Genomic DNA, 17,239 nt, shown 5'->3' on the forward strand with positions numbered 1-17,239 from the left:
AATTGCAACAATAAAGATAGATGTGCTGTGCCGCCCTGTTAGATTATTTCTCAATTAGCCTTGATCATAGCACCCGGCATATAGACGGCAGATCCTTCTTCAGGAGTACAGGTGATATCAGCATATTAAATCCAGATTAAAACATTCGGCAGCACAGGAAATTACATCCGGCGACGATCACAATCTGGGCATACTATATCCCGAAACCCAGCAGCGGATCTTCTCAATAGGTACTCCGCAGTCGCCTTATCTCTCAACTCCCTACCAATGGGCTCAAATCTCGCCTGATCCGTTCACTCCCTCTTACTATTGCTGCGGGGTAGCACTGTACAACCGGGACCGTAAATAGACACCAGAGTAACACAAAATTCGCCCACATACAAACGGAATCGAGGGCTGATTTGTCACCGACGATCCCCGAAGCAAACCAGTTAAGATCGAAAGCGGACGCTTAGATTTGAATCAGAGCTACAGATTTAGAAATTCCCGCTCATTCCAAATGGCAGGCCGGTGTCGAATGCCACAAACGAATCAGTTTCTTTTGCTGCCTGTTAGCTGAACCGAGTTTCGTTCCGCCCCATCGACTGACTCGAGTCAGAACCACCGTCCGTCCCCCTGGTGTCTTCTCCATCGTTTGTAGTCTATACTTGCTGAGCTGAAACACTTGAACCCGGCAACCAATCAACTGCTCCCGTTGCGCGGCTTGCACCGCGGAATCTCAGAGATTGAATGTGGACTCCCTTCGATTGCCAGGTGAACACTTGCCGGGATCTCCGATATGCGCGCGGGTGGTGCCCCTTCGAATCTCAGTTTGCGAACGATCGGGTTTGTCATCGCTGCCAAATTTGATCTCTATCCCGGTGGGACGAAAGCTTCTCTTACATCGCGTCTTTGGCGACTTCTACTGGTTATGCGAGAGATTGCGCAGATCAAGCACGATTGGACTGACAATCTTATATTTTTCAGTCACTTTGACATTGTAGTTATGACCCACTCCAGGAAGGCCATCAGGTTGCATTGATTATCATACAACGGTGACCCACGAACAAACAGAAAGAGAGGGTGATGAGAGGGTCGGAATGGGTACAACTCGCACATTCACAAATCACCCAGCGCAAGGCCCACAGAAACAGAAAATGAGAAAACCAAGGAAAATCACCGCACCAGGCAGATTAAGTAACGTACAGACCGAAAATAAAAACAAAAACCAACAAACCCCATAAACCAGCAGACGCTAACCGAAGGACGCCAAAGCAGAGACGCAAAGAACAACCTTTTTAAAAAAAAAAAAAAAGACGTGAGGAAGAAGAAGAAGAAGAAGAAGAAGAAGAAGAAGAAGAAAGGAAAGGTGAAACACTAGGTCGGGAATGTTTTGTTGTAATCAGACGGAGGAATTAGGCATTATTTCTGGATGGTTGACTTTCTCCTGCCTCGTAGCATGAATCCCATGAAACCTGAACTCGAATTCTTGGCGGCTGGTTCCGCACTGTCGGTTTTAGCGCTTCGGCTATACCGAAAACTCTTCTTCCGTCGGGCAGACTTGGCATCCGACGCTGCGGAATCGCGTGGGTCCAAGCTGTAAACGCTCTCCACTTCAGATCGCAGGCTGCTGGCTGAGTAGACACTAGATGCCGTTGAACCGTGCATAAGCGAAGGGGGCATTGGGGGCCGAAACCCTCGAGTGCCCGGCATGCTGGATGTGCTGTACGTGGAACCTGATCGGTGTCGGTTGAAGGTGGGCGATGAATAGTAGGGTACAGGGCTCGAGGTCCGTGAGGAGGGCAGACTGTAATCGGAGCTGGCAAAGGAGTGGGAGAAGGAGACGGATCGGCTGTGAGATTCATCGGTGGCATGGATTGACGCTTGACCCCGGGGTGGGAATGGCGAATAGCCCCCCTGGACACTCTGCATGGAGGGAGGTCGACGGAGTAGACCCCCTTGGGATCCACGATTTATGACGTGTTCGGCGGATGTCTGTGGTCGGTTGAACGCCATGGATTGCGAGCGCATGTTTGCTGGTTGAGGAGCCTCGGGTACATCTGCTAGAGTTCGGGGAGTGATAAAAGGGTCGGTTTCAGCTCGTCGAGGGTTCTGGCTCGATAAGCGACCATGTAACTGCAGGCTACCACGCTTCAAGTGGAAGGCAGGGTTGGGTCGTTTCTCACTCAGTAGTGGTTGCGACTTGACTGCCTGATTGAGAGAGTATAGTCCCTGACCAATTGGATACTGGTCTGGTTCAGTTGTCGCTGAGATGGCCGACATAGGCTCAGGTTCATCTACCACCGGCCCATCGGTGACTGGGCTAATTAGAATTAGATTAGGTCTAGCAATAGGCTCGACGATGGTGATCTGCTCAGCCACACACACATCTGTGTCGTCAACTGAATCTTCGGCCGCATCGTCAGCTGCATCGTCAGCTGCATCGTCGGCCGCATCGTCGACCGCATCGTCGACGGAGTAAATAGAACAAGGTGAAGATGACCGTGAGCAATGCTGAGGTTGCAGTGACTGGGAAGGCTGATATACAGTTGGTTGCAGGAAGATTGGAGGCTGCAGTGGAGAGGTGTCGTCGGGCGAAGGCAGTTCAATGATCACATCGTCATCATCGTCAAACATGTAACTCTCCGGTACAAATGTCGTACCGCTGCTCCGTCTTACGGTGTCCAATGAGACCGGCCTCGAAGTCTTGCCCGTGGATGGGTAGGTGGATAGTAAACGGGCGAAGGCAGTCTTGTCTGAGGGTGATTGCGGGGAGTTGACATTAGACATTTCATCCGCGCTCATGTCTGAATCAAAAGGACCGGAAGTCTTGATGGGCGAGAATGCATGGTCATGGGATCCTAGTTCCGATTCAGACGTCTCCTCTTCCTCGGACTCGTAATGTCGGGGAAGAAGTTGCTGGTTCAAATAGTCCAGATCCAGATCGAGAGGAGCTGCCGTCTGATACATGTTGTTAAGAAGTGGGAAAGTCGAGAAGAGAAAGAATTAAACGGAGAGAACAGTACTAAAGCCCCCAAACCCGGCTGGCACTCAATAATAAGGAAAGATTAGGCAGGTTGACTAGTGGGCCTACCCATGTACACAACAAACAGCGAGTGGGAACGAGAGAATAAAAAAGAACGTGAGAGGGAAGAGTATGAAGATAAGAGAAGGCAAACGAAGCCGACAACCGACAGGAGAAGAGAATGAATGTCAAATATACCAGACAGGGACTGGACAGGGTTAGATGGACCACACGGGTTGGTATGCTCGAAACGGAGTGGAGCTGGTGACCCTCCGTTGAGGTTTGTCTTAACGAAGCCACCGAATGCCATCCGATCACACAACTTCCGGAGTGAACGGACCAAGAGCTCCACCAGGGGGAGGGGAGGGAGGGGAGCAAGTCAGAAGAGGGCATTGGGAATTGCAGGAAAAGCAATGCTGCATGACACGTGCGCCACCAGGGGAAGACCTAGGACGGAGTGAGTTTAGAGACCGAAGTTCTCTTTTTCGTTCCTCCTATCCTGCTTGTTATCCTGCTTGGTTGGCGCTAGTGATCTGTACCTCGGCGTTAGCGGCAGGCAGTACTGTACCTAGCCAGGTACTCAGGCACATTTGACTTAACTTGGGCGAACAAGATGATGAGAATCCAGGATGCGGAAAGAGAATGAAGGTAGTGCTTACGTTTTCATCCTTGCCTGACCCTCCTGCAGCCCCAGGGAGTTGTGAAAGATCAGGGACAGTTCAGCCAACCCTTGCATAGACGGGGTATTGTTCCTCACCACCACCACCACCATTCTGACCCGGAAAAGCAATGATAACCGACGAGATTGAGCCAAAATGTGGAGGAGTCAGGCGCCACGATAGCGACTATTCAATGAGAAAAAAGTATGATTTCTGAATTTGAGTTCACGGAGACCATGAGGAAAGGGAGGGGGGTGGAGGAAAGAGAGGGTGGAGGGTGCAGGGTGGAAGAAACGCTAACAAATTGGACGTATCAACGTGAGCTATCGGGGAGATGGGATGTGCAAGTGTATGCCTGAATGCCTTGGATTTGAGGGGCGAGGAAAGAGGAAAGTGGCGCGCATCGATGGCGGCCACATCTAGATTACTGCAACGGGGAAAACACCAATGATGGGAATCGGCTCATGCCAAGCCCGGTATGGCCATGTGGATTAAAGCTCAGTGAGTGCTTCCATTAGACTACTGATTCCAGTTGCTTCCTCAATGTCCCAGTCTCAATTGTGGGCTTTTCTATCTGATTCGTGAACCATCCTTGGCTGTTCCTGTTCGTTCCTCTCTTTCCCTATCCTCCACATTTTCCTAAACTACCGGCAGGATCTCTTTCAACCCTAATTGCTTACTTTCCCAGCACTTCCTCATGCATTGAACATACGTACGCACTGCGTGTTGAATGATAGTGACAAACTCTTCCCTTGTCCCTGGCCTGATCGAGCTTTGGCCCGGGCCCACCGTAACTAAAGACCTCTAGTGGGGTTCGTGGTTTCTAGTTTTGTTTAGCCTCGAGGCAGCGGCATCGATTAGGGGGACATCAGTCAATTTTGGCTTTGAATAATGGTCTATCAAATGACACAGTGCACTGACACCACTTGATGGAGAAGACGCATTGCCATCAACCTTGATTCGACTGGAAGTAGATGCATTGATGCGGCTGCCACCACCACCACCACCACCAGAGATTTGAGATTCTTCAGATCATCTTCAACCGCTTTGTCCCGTTCGTGCCGTTGAGGAACCCTGCGTTGTCAACGCCGCTGCTCCAGGACAGTGGAGCATGTTTAATTCAAACACACCAGACCCCAAAGAAGGCGAAGCCTCTTCCCGCCCGGAGTTCCTCACCGACTCGCCTTGTCCATTTTCCCATTCGAACTTGTTCGTGCTCAGAATTTTTCAACTATAACAGGAAAATGATTTTTTGCATGGTCACCCCCTATTCCACTGCCACCAAGCTCAACCCACTTTTTGGGACCATGCGGCGCCAAGTCCGACTGACCCGACCGGCGAATGGGAGATTTTTCAACACTCTTTCCCCAGCAATATCGACTGGAGACTGTGGATAGACGCAAAGCTCCCTGCAGCGACGGAGCCTATCCTTGCAGCAAGCCATGCATTGCCACCACTTGCTTCAATTGCCGGGAGCAGATGAATGTCGTACAGACAATAAGATAGAGAATGGCCGCAACTCAACTATTCTGCTGAAAGAGACGATTATCAATAAGGAAATCGCAACCCGTTGCCAGCTATCATCCAAGGAACCACCAACGCTGCAGGCCGGGAGGATCATCAAGACAGTATACAGAGTAGTTTATTCAGAACGGACGGGAAAATCCTCGCTCGAATCATCGACGATCCCCCGTCAAACTTGTGGTAGGTTGGAGGATAATCTTCGGTATAAACCGCCCGTCGAATAACGATCGCCCGAAAATAGGCATGATAGACCCTGATCTGATGCGACGCTCCGACCTGTCTCCATCATAGGCTGCGAACCAGAGAAAGACGCAGAGGTACTCGTAAGATGATCCAGGAACTCCCTCCCCATTCCCCTCAATCCGTCAACGGCTGAACCGTATCCAACATGCAGGAACACATCCAAACGGCGGTTGCAGTATGAAACAACCGAATGGCATGGAGGAGGGGCCAGGGGCAAATTACTTTGCCTCTTGGTTTGCTCGTCTGACTAAGCAAACTACGGATCAGCCCCAAGAAAAAAGCAACGAGTTCGTGCAGTAGTAGCTGTTTGTTTACTAGGAAGGGGAAAATTTTTGGGAGGTAAACAGGTACGAGAGATTTCAATTCTAAATGATACTGTTGCAGATGGCTGGTCTAAGAGGAAAATGACTGCCCGCAAGCACGGAGGACTTGCTTATCGCAGTATGGAGGGAGTGACGACCGTGCTTCGGCAGACTAACTATATTTTTAGCTCTGGGTTTCTCTCTTCTCCCTCTTCCCCCTGCTGGCCTCGCCATCCTTCATCCTACTGCAACACAAACTTAATGCAGCCCCAGCGCTTCTGCGCGCGAGGTGATCATCATTGAAAGTAAGTTTTGACTCAAAATTTTCCAGTCTGGCTTTCGTGTGGTCCTGTTATAATTAGCAGAAAAATACTGGAATCATTCCGTGCGCTGTGTCCTGCCTGATCTCCCACCTGGTCCTATTGATATACATCATCGTACCTATCACCTGCATATAACCCAGCCACATTCCTTCTCCGGCCAGAACCTGCGACATGACGTCGACAGATGACTATCTTCTGTCTTTACTCAGGAGCGCGATGCCTCCCCAAGACTGAGCTTCGTAGTCTTACCCGTCGACTGACCCTAGACCATAGGGCAATCCATTGGATCCTTCCGGGCGTTGTCGACGACTACAAGGAAGCTTCATTGTTTCAGTAACCGCTGCGACAGTCTCTTCTGCCATAATAAGATCGTGTCGAGGTCAATAATGAACGATTATCGTCCCTGTTCTCCGTCCATCGCCCGGTGTTCCTCGCCCCGGGCGCTGTTTGAATAGAGATACCTCCAGTTGAAACAGGATTCTCTCTCCTCCCCACTCTTTTGCCCAGCTACTCCACGGGTGATTCCCCCACGACAGAATAGTCAAGGCCAAAGCGATAGAGAGCTGTCGGGGAATTATGGACGGGATGAGCCACTGCGCTGCTTGATTTGGGGCAGGTTCGAATACTTTATCTCTGAGCGCCCGGGCAGATTCGGTCTGTAACCGCACGCTATCGACTGGACGTTTCAGCTGTTCTATATATGGGCGCAGCTAACGTCCGTCCTCCTGAAACGCGAACATTGACAAATTCTCTGCAATTATAGGACGCCACCAGTTCCAACTTGAGGTTACCAAGATAACAAGAACCAAGAGTGAGATGAAAGAGGTACCGGGAAGGTACAGAGTACCTTAGAAAGGCCTGTCAGAACACGGACCCGTCTGTGTGTACGCTTTACTGCTGATCTGCTCCACTGTCTTCCAGTCAGGGCGCTGTGACCCATGGAGATCCTTGCCAACCCTTTTCTTCACCGCTTAAGTCGGGCGCGCGCGCACTCTTGTCGTCGAGATATACCTTAAGGGTAAGAGTGGATGACATGCGCCTCTCATCCCTGACAAGCTTTTGAGGCAGAAGAGTGATTTAGGGGGAGGGGCACCATCCCGGCTCTATAGAGCCCCGTTGACATGACGGCCAGGCAAGCAAGCAAGAACCAAAAAAATCTTCACCCAACCTCACTTCTATTTTTTGCTTTCCCCCCCTCCGCCGTGCTATAAAAAGTTTTTTCCACTTTTCACAACGGTGCAATATGATTGCGGAGACCTCCCGAGCGTTTCGGCCGCCAACGGCCTTCCTTTACCCTCTTCCTCCCTAGACTAGACTCTTAATGAAAACCCGTTATGATGGTATAGTCCTAAGTGGGGTCTACCCGCCCGGCTATGACAGCCCGGTTTGCTGGACTTGTTCCTTGACATCTCCGAGATAATCCCTTAGACCAACTGTCTCTTCACTTGTTTCCCTGAGTACGAAAACAAACAAAGGATGGAGATAACTGTCAAGTCTATCCGGGATAGACTTCTCCGTCTCTCCGGGCCAACCCCCTGATCTCTAATAACGTACTGTACACTTGTACAATCTGAGGACGTCAACAACAAGCCCCGTTTCTCTTTCCCCCACTTCGGATCCGATGGCCAAGGCTACTACGTATCAACCTCTCTCCCCTTTCTCTCAAGACCCCTATTCACGTATACTATGTGAAATTCACATAGTATACATAATTTGGTGTGCATCGCACACAGACCGTTGCAAATAACGTCCTTAGCTACGCCTCACTTTGCATCCCACGCAGGAACGTTAATGATGTGGGGATCACCAGTCGGAGATGAAATGACAGCGACGGAAAATGACAGGTGGATTCAGCCCTTTAGTGTCGTCTATCCGACTCCCCTAGTTTAGTCTGTGGATGGTTGATTTTGCCCCAAGCATAATGACTGCAGTAGTCTACGCACTATAAAAATTTTGACCCGAGAGGGAAAATAATCATTGCATGACTGCTACGGTGATGGTTGGTTAAACCCTGCCGAGATCTGAAGAATGACGATATCGCAACTTCCTTCTCCCTCACCTAGAGTTGTGCGCTGTCTAAAAAATAAACCCCACAACTGAATAATCCAATTGTAGAGTTGAGTTGATACAATTCTTCCTCCTGCTTGTGGTTCCAGGAGAGAATGTAGATTCGCGTCATCTTGGAGTCAAGGGGTGGAATTAGTTTCAAGAGGGGGAAGGGAGGAGGGGTTCGCTTTTCCTCTTACCCTTCATGCCGAGCCTTACATATATACACTTCCCTCCCACATACTGATACACATCGACTTCAAAAGGTATCCAGGGAATAAACAGGAGGAGAGAATTCTTGTCGTCATGATGGTGGATGTCGATATCGTATGATGATGTGGAGCGTAATGCAGGCAGGAAAGGGGAGGAAAGTTGATTTTTTTTCTTCCTTTTTTCTTGGCGACGGAGGATTGATGCACTTATTTTTGCTCGGAGCTTTATCGCTATACGGACTCATGGAGTAGACTACAGTACACGGACAAATGAAGATCAACACTGGACATCCGGCAGCGGCCGCTAATGATGGTTTATGGGTGTGGAGTGAGTGTCTTTAGTTGGTTTATCGTTGGCGAAAAGGACGTTGACAGCGCTAAGATGGCCTCAATCTCTTCGGTAGTTGGCCGAGTGATGCGCTCAAAGCACCGTTCCCTTCACCACAACATCTTCATCACTATGTGCGGGCTTTGCTGGGAAGAACTCGATAAAAGAAGACTAGATAATAGCAGTCGATGTAAGTGTAGTCTGTCTAACGTTCAGGTCATGATATTTAGATGAGTGGTATACCCGACTACTCATTATTCAGACGCAAGAAGCCAGGAGGCTGAAAGGTCTTCAACGGTAACCTAATACTCGAGTCTAAACCTGGTAAAACAAAGCTCTGAAGGTAGATTCTACGATATTCATGGGAGGGCGCCACCGGAGGCTGTGCTCTAAGGTCTCAAGAATCGTCCATCTGCGGACCTTTGCAAGCTCACCTTCACGTTGTCAAATTCATGATCACCTTCAGCCGTGTTTCTTTGTCCTCACACATCCGTCTCCAGTCAAAGTCCAGGCATAGCAAGGACATCGTCGAATATAAAGTATAAATTCCGTCAAAGCCTTTGTTAATTGATAGCTTTAACAGAGTTTGTACTAGTATATAATCTGGAAAATCGGACTAGAATAAAGTCTCCCAGATGGGCCCCGTCTTAGAGACGACTATAATATGAACCGCAAGCTCACCAACGAGAAACTCATCTCGTAAGAACAAACAAACAGAACCATCTTTTGGCAACAATGGAGTCCCATGATAAGCAACCGGAGACTGACCCAGACAGGAAACAAGATAGGTGCTCTTCCGACAAGACTCTAGGAACAGAGACGCAAGGCAAGTCCAAGTCCATCGAGCGAGCCTTCCATACCTCCCTGCCGTATTGCCAGACTCTAACAGGGTACGAGCCCGTCACGGCGCCTCCACTCTCCACGCTCGAGGATGGCCATACCTACAAAGTCGTAAGGTGGTGCCCACCGAAACTCCTCCTGAACCTCGGCCGCGCACGCTACGCCGCCGTGACCGGCTACGACAGCAACTTCGCTGCACGGCAGATGCCCACGTTCGAGATGTTGGATATGGCGACTGATAAGCATGTAAGAATGATGACGGAGCGAAACCTAATCCCAAGTCTGGAGGTGATGCTCTGGGGGGCATGGCCAATGGGCCGGCTGTGCGGCTGCTTCAAGCATGGGTACTGGGGCGAGCCGCTATACGTCTGGACCGTTCACCTCTACAACAAAGTGACCGTCGACGTCGCCGCCCTGGTGTTCAAGCCGCCGAACATGATCCGCGGTGCCGACTTCTTCGGTGCCATCGGCGAGGAGCAGCACTGCGGCTGGTTCAGGCCGAGCGGGCCCGGGTTAACGGCCGACGGCCACGTCCTGACGCAGGGCCTGCGCGACAACGCCGTCCCGTTCACACAGCAGGCCAGGAAGTACGCATCCGAGCTGGGCCTATGTGATGTTGCTCTCTTTGACTACGAGCATCTCTTGCTCCTGGATCTCGAGGACGAAGCGAACCAGTATGAGCGTCGTCTGGGCCCAGGCCGCGACGCGCCGATTCCGGATCTGCTCACGGCGACATTATTTCAGGAGCGCTACAGCGACACGGGAAGTGGTGAGTGTTTCCATATGATATTGCTGGGCTTCGTCCTTCGCGCGTTGGACCGCACCCCCTCACTGCTCCGGAGAAAGCTGGCCGCGCGCAATCGATATGATGATCGGACACCGAGGTCGTGGGATCAAGACTATGATCGGATACCAAGGCCACCAAATCGAGACAACGATAGGACGCCAAGGCCGTTGGATCGAGACGACGATAAGACCCCGAGACCATTGAATAGAGATGAAAGTAGGACACCAAGGCCGCATAGTTAACAAGGTGAGTTCCACCCAGGTACTAAGCTCAATGCTGGGAGCATATCCGATCCACGGTACAGTTGATGAATGCAAACAAACCTTTACCATTTACCACAAGAATATATTCAAAGATGTTGGAGAAATGGCCCTTGCTGTCTGCATACCCGCATGCCGGTTACAGTTCCAATTTCTGTCCTCATTCTGTAATATCCTGTTTGGTAAGTGATTTGCTGAGTCCAGGAGCATCGCATAAGCCGAAGCTTTGTGAGTATCTATACTCTTGTCTTGACCCTGTATGGCATGAAGGCATGTAATGATAAGATGTCAATTGTGGCCCTTATACATTATGCTATATACTCGCAGATGTGGCGAAGCCAATCTTCGAGAACATGACCTGAATCATCTTTTACCTCTGCTGTATGAATTATAGCAAGATCACCCCAACGAATACTCGGACGGACATCCTGTTCATGACGGAATTGGTATGAGTGGCAGGCTCAAAGCTCAAGTAAATCGATATCCATTAGTTCTTGGCAAGATTCCCTACGCTAGGGTCCATCATTATTAATTGTCTGATATGGTCGTCAGAGCAGATGGTACGCAGCCCAAAAGAATGATATAGTCCAAATCAACGCATGTGCAATTTCCAATCCATCGCCAGATCGCATCTATCTACGTGCTTCTATGGCGCTCTTGATAGCTGCGAAGAGTTAGAACAATGCCGAACACAAAGAGCGTGTGCCAATATACTCACCATCGCATGAAGTCTTCGCATCTCCGAAAAGCATCTTAGTACCAGGCATAAAGAACATCGGGTTCGGCACGTCAGCTATTCCAAGTGTTAGTATAATATACGGATTGTGGTGTCATATGATTATGTCCTACCGTATCCGCTGGACATGCCACGTTTCATCACGATCACCTCTTTGCTCTTCCATGCATGCAGCACGGGCATTCCCGAGATAGGAGAGTCGGGCTCTAGAGCAATCGGGTTGACAGTGTCATTTGCGCCGATGACTAGGGTCAAGTCCGTGTCGGCAAAATCGTCGTTGATCTCATCCATTTCAAGTACAACTGTGCAAGTCAGTGGCTGTGAGGATTCGAAGCAAAAAAAGGGGACGTACTGTCGTAAGGTACGGAGGCCTCCGCGAGGAGCACATTGCACTGGCCGGGCATTCTGCCTGCCACAGGATGTATGGCAAATCGCACGGTGACACCTTTAGAGCGTAGCATGTGAACAATCTCAGCAAGAGCATACTGCGCCTTTGCGACAGCCATGCCGTATCCGACCACCTGTTATCGCTGATTAGCAGAGTACAAAGCCAGAAAAAGCCAAACGTACAATAATCACGCTTTCCGCGTTTGAGAGCGCCTCGACAGTATCATCCACCGTCACCTGAGTCACTTGGCCTTCGATTTTCTTTGCTTGCTGGGGAGCGGCAATTCCGCCAAATAACACGTTGGGAAGAGATCGGTTCATTGCAACGCACTAGGAGAGATCAGAAGAGCTCAAATGGTAATTCCAAACTCAGGCACGAACCATGATGTATGACAGAATGGAGCCGCTGACTCCGATCAATGATCCAACGCTGGTAAGAAGTGGATTGTTAAGCATGAAGCCTTCGGCTACCAAGGCAAAACCAGAGTACGCATTTAAGACAGTAATAACCACAGCTGCGACTTATTAGTTCGAAAGCTCACTATATTAGTCGGTAGATTGACTTACGCATATCAGCTCCTCCAATGGCAGCGGTTGTAGTGTATCCCTTCAGGAAACTAAGTACGGTGTTCGCACCCAAACATGTTGCGGCGATGACCGGTGAGGCAGGTGCCATAGTCACGAACGCCCCCATAGTAGCTACATTAGTACCCAGCAGGCTTGCATTTATCAAATGTCTGCCAGGAAGTATTGTGGGTCGTGAAGACATGCGACCGGCAAGTTTCAGAAAAGCGACAATCGAGCCAGTGAAAGTGACACCACCTACGCGGGTTAGCAAGTCGTTCATGAACCTCGACATTTTTACATCCTTACCTATCAATACACCAAGATAAGCTGTCACCATGTGTAGAGTCGAAATATGAGAGACATCAGCCATCACACTTCCAATGCTTGTGAGTACGGCCGCCAATCCAACAACTGAATGCAACGCCGCAACGGTTTGAGGAAGTCCAGTCGGCGTGATGCGACGCCCGATCAATGCACCTAGAAGCTGTCAATACCACTCTTATCTGGTAGTCGACGTATCCACTTACCCACGAGAGAGCCCACGCCTGCCACAACACCAAATTGGGTCAGTACCTCAGAAGAAAAGCCGACAGCAGCAAGAGAAGCAATGATTCCGGCGCCAACTCCCAGGATGCCAAGAATGTTCCCGCGTCTGGCAGTTTGCTGAGAAGCCAGGCCAGAGATAGAAGCTAGTGTGATTAGCGCTAGCCAAATAGATGTATGATAGGTAATACATACCAATGCAAAGAAGACTGCTGACAAGGTACCCTGCTTGTACCAGCCCGGCCATGCCGGTGCTAGCGGCAGCAACGAAGCCGCCACCAAACAATATACCTGGTATAGCATAAAGCCAGGGATACTCCGGTGGATCAGTAGGGCCTAAATATGGTCAGAATTTGTTCTTCAGAGATATTGAGGCACTGACGTTTGAACATGTCCAACATGCGCTTGGTGATGACGAAGCCCCCAGAGATATTCATGAATGCCATTAAGACAGACACAGCTCCTAGGGCCTCTGGTATCGTGCTAGGCACATACCCTCCGCCCATTATGAAGAATCCCCCAATGCCAACCATCCCTAGATTAAAATATTAGCATTATATTCAGGCGAGCAGAAAGCATGACTCACCTGAGATCGCATTGGTAACACTCATCAGGGGCGAATGAAGTGCAGGTGCGACACCCCATACCGCACGATAGCCAACAAGTCCAGCAAGCCCAAACGTCATCAGATTACCCATAAAGACAGGCCCGGTAGCTTTACCTAGTGCAATAGCCGTTCCCATGCCAGCGGTTGTAACGGCAACTTGACGGGTCACCTTCTGCCAGGGTGTTGTTGCTAACTCTGCTTGCTCTTTTGCAGGTACAGCAGCCTCCGGTTTGGGAGCGGGTGGCGGCACTGGACGTGGCGCTGGCGGCAGTACCCTTCCATCCATGGTGACGATTGAGCCGCGAACAACCTCATCTGAGAGATCTATACCGAACGACTTCTCCTGAGGGGTCATGGAGAGAAGGAACTTCGTGATGTTATTGGAATACAGAGTCGATGACTGTGTTGGCAAGCGCGAAGGGAGGTCGGTGTAACCTAAGAAGGTCAATCAAGACGTGCAGGCACTCCAAAGCATCGAGAATCAACAAACCAATGATAGTGACGTCCTTGTACTTGGTCAATTGCCCGGGAACTGTCGCTTCACAGTTACCACCAGCCTCTGCGGCAAGATCCACGATCACTGAACCAGGTTTCATTGCAGCCACCATCTTGAGTCAGGTAAGCAACTCGTTCGATACATGCATAGATTTCGTCCTTACCTCCTTGGTGATCAGTTTAGGCGCAGGCTTCCCAGGAATGAGGGCCGTCGTAATTATGATGTCGACTTCTCGGCACTGTTCCATAAAAAGCTTCATCTCCGCTTCAATGAACTCCTTGGACATTTCTTTGGCATAACCTCCTTGGCCGGAGCCATCCTCTTGTATGTCGACCTCAATGAACTCAGCTCCCAAAGACTGGACTTGCTCGCGGACAGCAGGCCGAGTGTCGAAACCACGAACGATGGCACCTAGTCTTCGAGCCTAATCGATCATCTCTCAGCTAGAGAGATCACTGGTGTGTATGTGTATGGATGTACTTACCGAGGCAATTGCGCTCAGACCAGCCACGCCGGCTCCGATCACCAGCACCTTGCTCGGAGGTATCTGGAAGTCGCTTAGCACATCTTACGGTCAAGTATTATCATGTTGGTATTACCTTGCTATGGCCAATATTGTTAGTACATCAACGCATCATTGTGAATGTCACACTTACCCAGCAGCAGTAACCTGTCCAGTCAAAAATCGACCAAAGTGATTGGAGGCCTCTAGAACAGCTTTGTATCCAGCAATATTGGCCATGGAACTAGTGAAAGATGATCAGTTCACGATAACAGCTTCGAAAACAACCTGACGTACCTCAAAGCGTCAAATGTCTGCGCACGCGAGATTCTTGGTATCATATCCATAGCAAACGAGGTCACACCGCGCGCAGCCAGTTTCTCTACTAGTGACTTGTTCTGTGCTGGATACAAAAACGAGATTACCGTACTTCCTTGGCGCAAGTCTTGGACTTCATTATTGGGGTCATGGAGCTGAGGGCTGCGGACCTTCAGCACTATCTGACTTTGAGACCAAATAGCGCTCCGGTCCACCATAACAGCTCCTGCTTCTTCATAGGCTTTATCAAGGAATTCGGCGTTCGCGCCGGCCCCACGTTCAACCAGGACGCGCGAGAAGCCCTTCTTGAGCAGCAGAGCAACATTTTGCGGGGTGATGGCAACACGTCGTTCGTTTGGAAAGATTTCGCGAGGGATACCGACAGTCAACGAAGAGTAAGGAGTGGTTGGAATAGCCGAGGACGCAGGAGCAACACTCGCGTATCTTCTGGAAGCCTTCTGTAGATTTCCGACAAATAGCGATCCGAAGTGATGACATCCTAGCGCGTGCGATGGGACTCGGATCGATGAAACCACTATCGATCTCCGGTCATTAGCAAGCCTCTCACAAAGCTCAGATAAGACAAGAAGAAGTCGGGGGCCACATGCCTGGCTGCTGGAGATGAGGCAGCGATCTCCCTGGATAGGTACTCGCAGCTACCTGGCATGGCCTGAAGGCCACACGCAGGTACACGGGCACACTCATTGTCGTACACGGTAGATTAAGTAGCAAATGACGCAACCGGGAAAAGCTGCATATCCACAAGTAGGCTCAATGACGAGTGCCTCGCGGGAAAAGGCGCCCAGGCAACATAGATGGTGTAACGCTGAGGGATGACGGGAGCCACCGCGGTGAATAAAGGAGCCGCAAGGTTCACTTTGCCAACACAAAGAACTCAAGGAAGATACGAACAAATGTACAAATCAAGAAGTCTGAGTGGCAGAGCGTATGGCTTCGAAGGTTTGAGTGGCCCAAGGAGGTTAAAATAGAAGAAGAGGAGACGGATGGGCATTGCGGGGAGGCCAGCGTCGGCGCGCGCAAGGGATGGGCGGGAAAACCACCGACCATTCTTCCACGAGTGTGCGACTGGCCTGCGGTTCGGATGATCGGTATGGTATGCTATGCTATCAGATCGCCCGATGACACGCTGCCGCGGGGGATGTGACGGTCGAGGTTGTCGGCATAAAATGAGGGGAAGGTCGCGTGGGGAAGAGGAGCCATCATTGGTGATGGAGCTGCTGTCAGCGGCGCTTGGCATCCGGGGAGGTGGACTCGGATGACTTGTTCGTTGTTTGGCATCCAGCCTTGTTTATGCTCCGAAAGTACTCTTCTCAGACTATTTCATGGACTTCAGGACTTCTAAGCAAAGAGAATTCCTTCGCATGCGCTTCTAATGACATTCAATTTAACTGTCAGCCCCTGGATGCCAGAGCATCTACATGCTAAGTGAAGCATAGATGACGTCCATGTTATTGCGCCCAAGGGTATGGAATAAATGACCGACTCCACACGTTTCTTCCTACTACAAATTCCATCCTTCCACAGTCGTTTGTCGAAGAATATCATGCATGCGGACTATGCATGGGCCATGAGCGAGCGAATCGAGGGAGAGAATACTAGAGTCTGGACGGACGGGCGCTCGACCATCCTCTCGATTGGTGCTGCTGGAGTTGCTTCTGTGTCAGCCACAAGTTGCAAGCGTTGCAAGCAAGGTCTAGGATGGATGCCTAGATGCCTGAGGCTCAAAACCCCGCAACTTTGCTTCGAATTTTGCTGAACCTCGTGTTTTCCGAGTACTTGATTTCGCAATAAATGTCCTGCAAATTCTGACAGCAATGAGAAAGCCAATTGCGCAGTCCGGCATAGGAGCAGCTCAGGCTGGACGGTGGTTCCTCGCACGGTTTTTTTTTTCCCAGTGGCTCCACCGATAGTGGATCCCGCTGGGAATTGATCATGGAACTTGGATTGAATGATGTCGTCGTCTCCTTTCCTTGCTTCCTTGCTTATCTGCCTGTGAACGATCATAGTCGGTCAGGAATCCAGACACCATGGCTTGGAACGGAGACTCGAGACCGAAGATGCATGTTTACAGTGCCTGCGCCCACTGCCAGCATCGCGCTGCTAGATGCTGATGGATAAAAAGGAACTATCGAGTAGGTACGGAGCCAACACGATGCTACCAAACCTAGGGCCTGCCTTAAAGTTCCCTCGTTGAGACCCACGGTGGTCTCATCCTGCCACGCACAGTTGCTGATTGGAATCGGGCTGGAAGTGGAGAGTGCACCTTGAGCTTTTAATTCTTTGCTCCCTCACCTGACGGCTCTTGCGGAGCAGACATCTCCGGACTCAAGCCTCAGCGATCGCCTCCGAACCACCAACGAAAAAAATTCAACACTGTGTGGAGGTAGCACGTTCACTGGTCGTAGATTGCTGGATTGCATGAAATCTTATACTAAAATTGTTCGGGACCCTTTCGGAACCTTATAACGTCTGGGCCGCCTGGGCCTGTATCCGCTCAAACTCTTTTGGTCTCTTTTTTTCTATTCGTTGGATCT

The 17,239-nt window shown here is 50.3% G+C and overlaps 3 protein-coding genes across 3 annotated transcripts; 1 reads left to right on the plus strand and 2 right to left on the minus strand.

Annotated features, from left to right (window-relative positions):
• Nucleotides 1–975: 975 nt before the first annotated feature.
• On the minus strand, nt 976–3,352 carry BO97DRAFT_406439 (uncharacterized protein). The gene has a single exon (XM_025695425.1). It carries the CDS (start codon nt 2,947–2,949, stop codon nt 1,402–1,404), a length of 1,548 nt encoding a protein of 515 aa, XP_025550391.1. The 5' UTR covers nt 2,950–3,352; the 3' UTR covers nt 976–1,401.
• A 6,024-nt stretch (nt 3,353–9,376) lies between these two features.
• Nucleotides 9,377–10,510, plus strand: BO97DRAFT_425862 (uncharacterized protein; the record flags this gene model as incomplete). Its single annotated transcript, XM_025697098.1, has 1 exon — nt 9,377–10,510. The coding sequence occupies one exon, from the start codon at nt 9,377–9,379 to the stop codon at nt 10,508–10,510; it is 1,134 nt and encodes a 377-aa protein (XP_025550392.1).
• A 478-nt stretch (nt 10,511–10,988) lies between these two features.
• BO97DRAFT_107640 (putative nicotinamide nucleotide transhydrogenase) lies at nt 10,989–15,454 on the minus strand. The gene is made up of 19 exons (XM_025689881.1): nt 15,293–15,454; nt 14,664–15,227; nt 14,521–14,610; nt 14,464–14,467; nt 14,349–14,411; nt 14,028–14,288; nt 13,859–13,976; nt 13,348–13,803; nt 13,144–13,296; nt 12,957–13,097; nt 12,746–12,907; nt 12,525–12,695; nt 12,219–12,473; nt 12,033–12,166; nt 11,835–11,981; nt 11,617–11,785; nt 11,378–11,566; nt 11,247–11,321; nt 10,989–11,192 (listed from the first exon to the last, which is right to left on the minus strand). The coding sequence occupies exons 1-19, from the start codon at nt 15,349–15,351 to the stop codon at nt 11,161–11,163; spliced, it is 3,243 nt and encodes a 1,080-aa protein (XP_025550393.1). The 5' UTR covers nt 15,352–15,454; the 3' UTR covers nt 10,989–11,160.
• Nucleotides 15,455–17,239: the final 1,785 nt, after the last annotated feature.

This window comes from Aspergillus homomorphus (assembly GCF_003184865.1).
Source record: "Aspergillus homomorphus CBS 101889 unplaced genomic scaffold BO97scaffold_24, whole genome shotgun sequence".
NCBI lineage: Eukaryota > Fungi > Ascomycota > Eurotiomycetes > Eurotiales > Aspergillaceae > Aspergillus > Aspergillus homomorphus.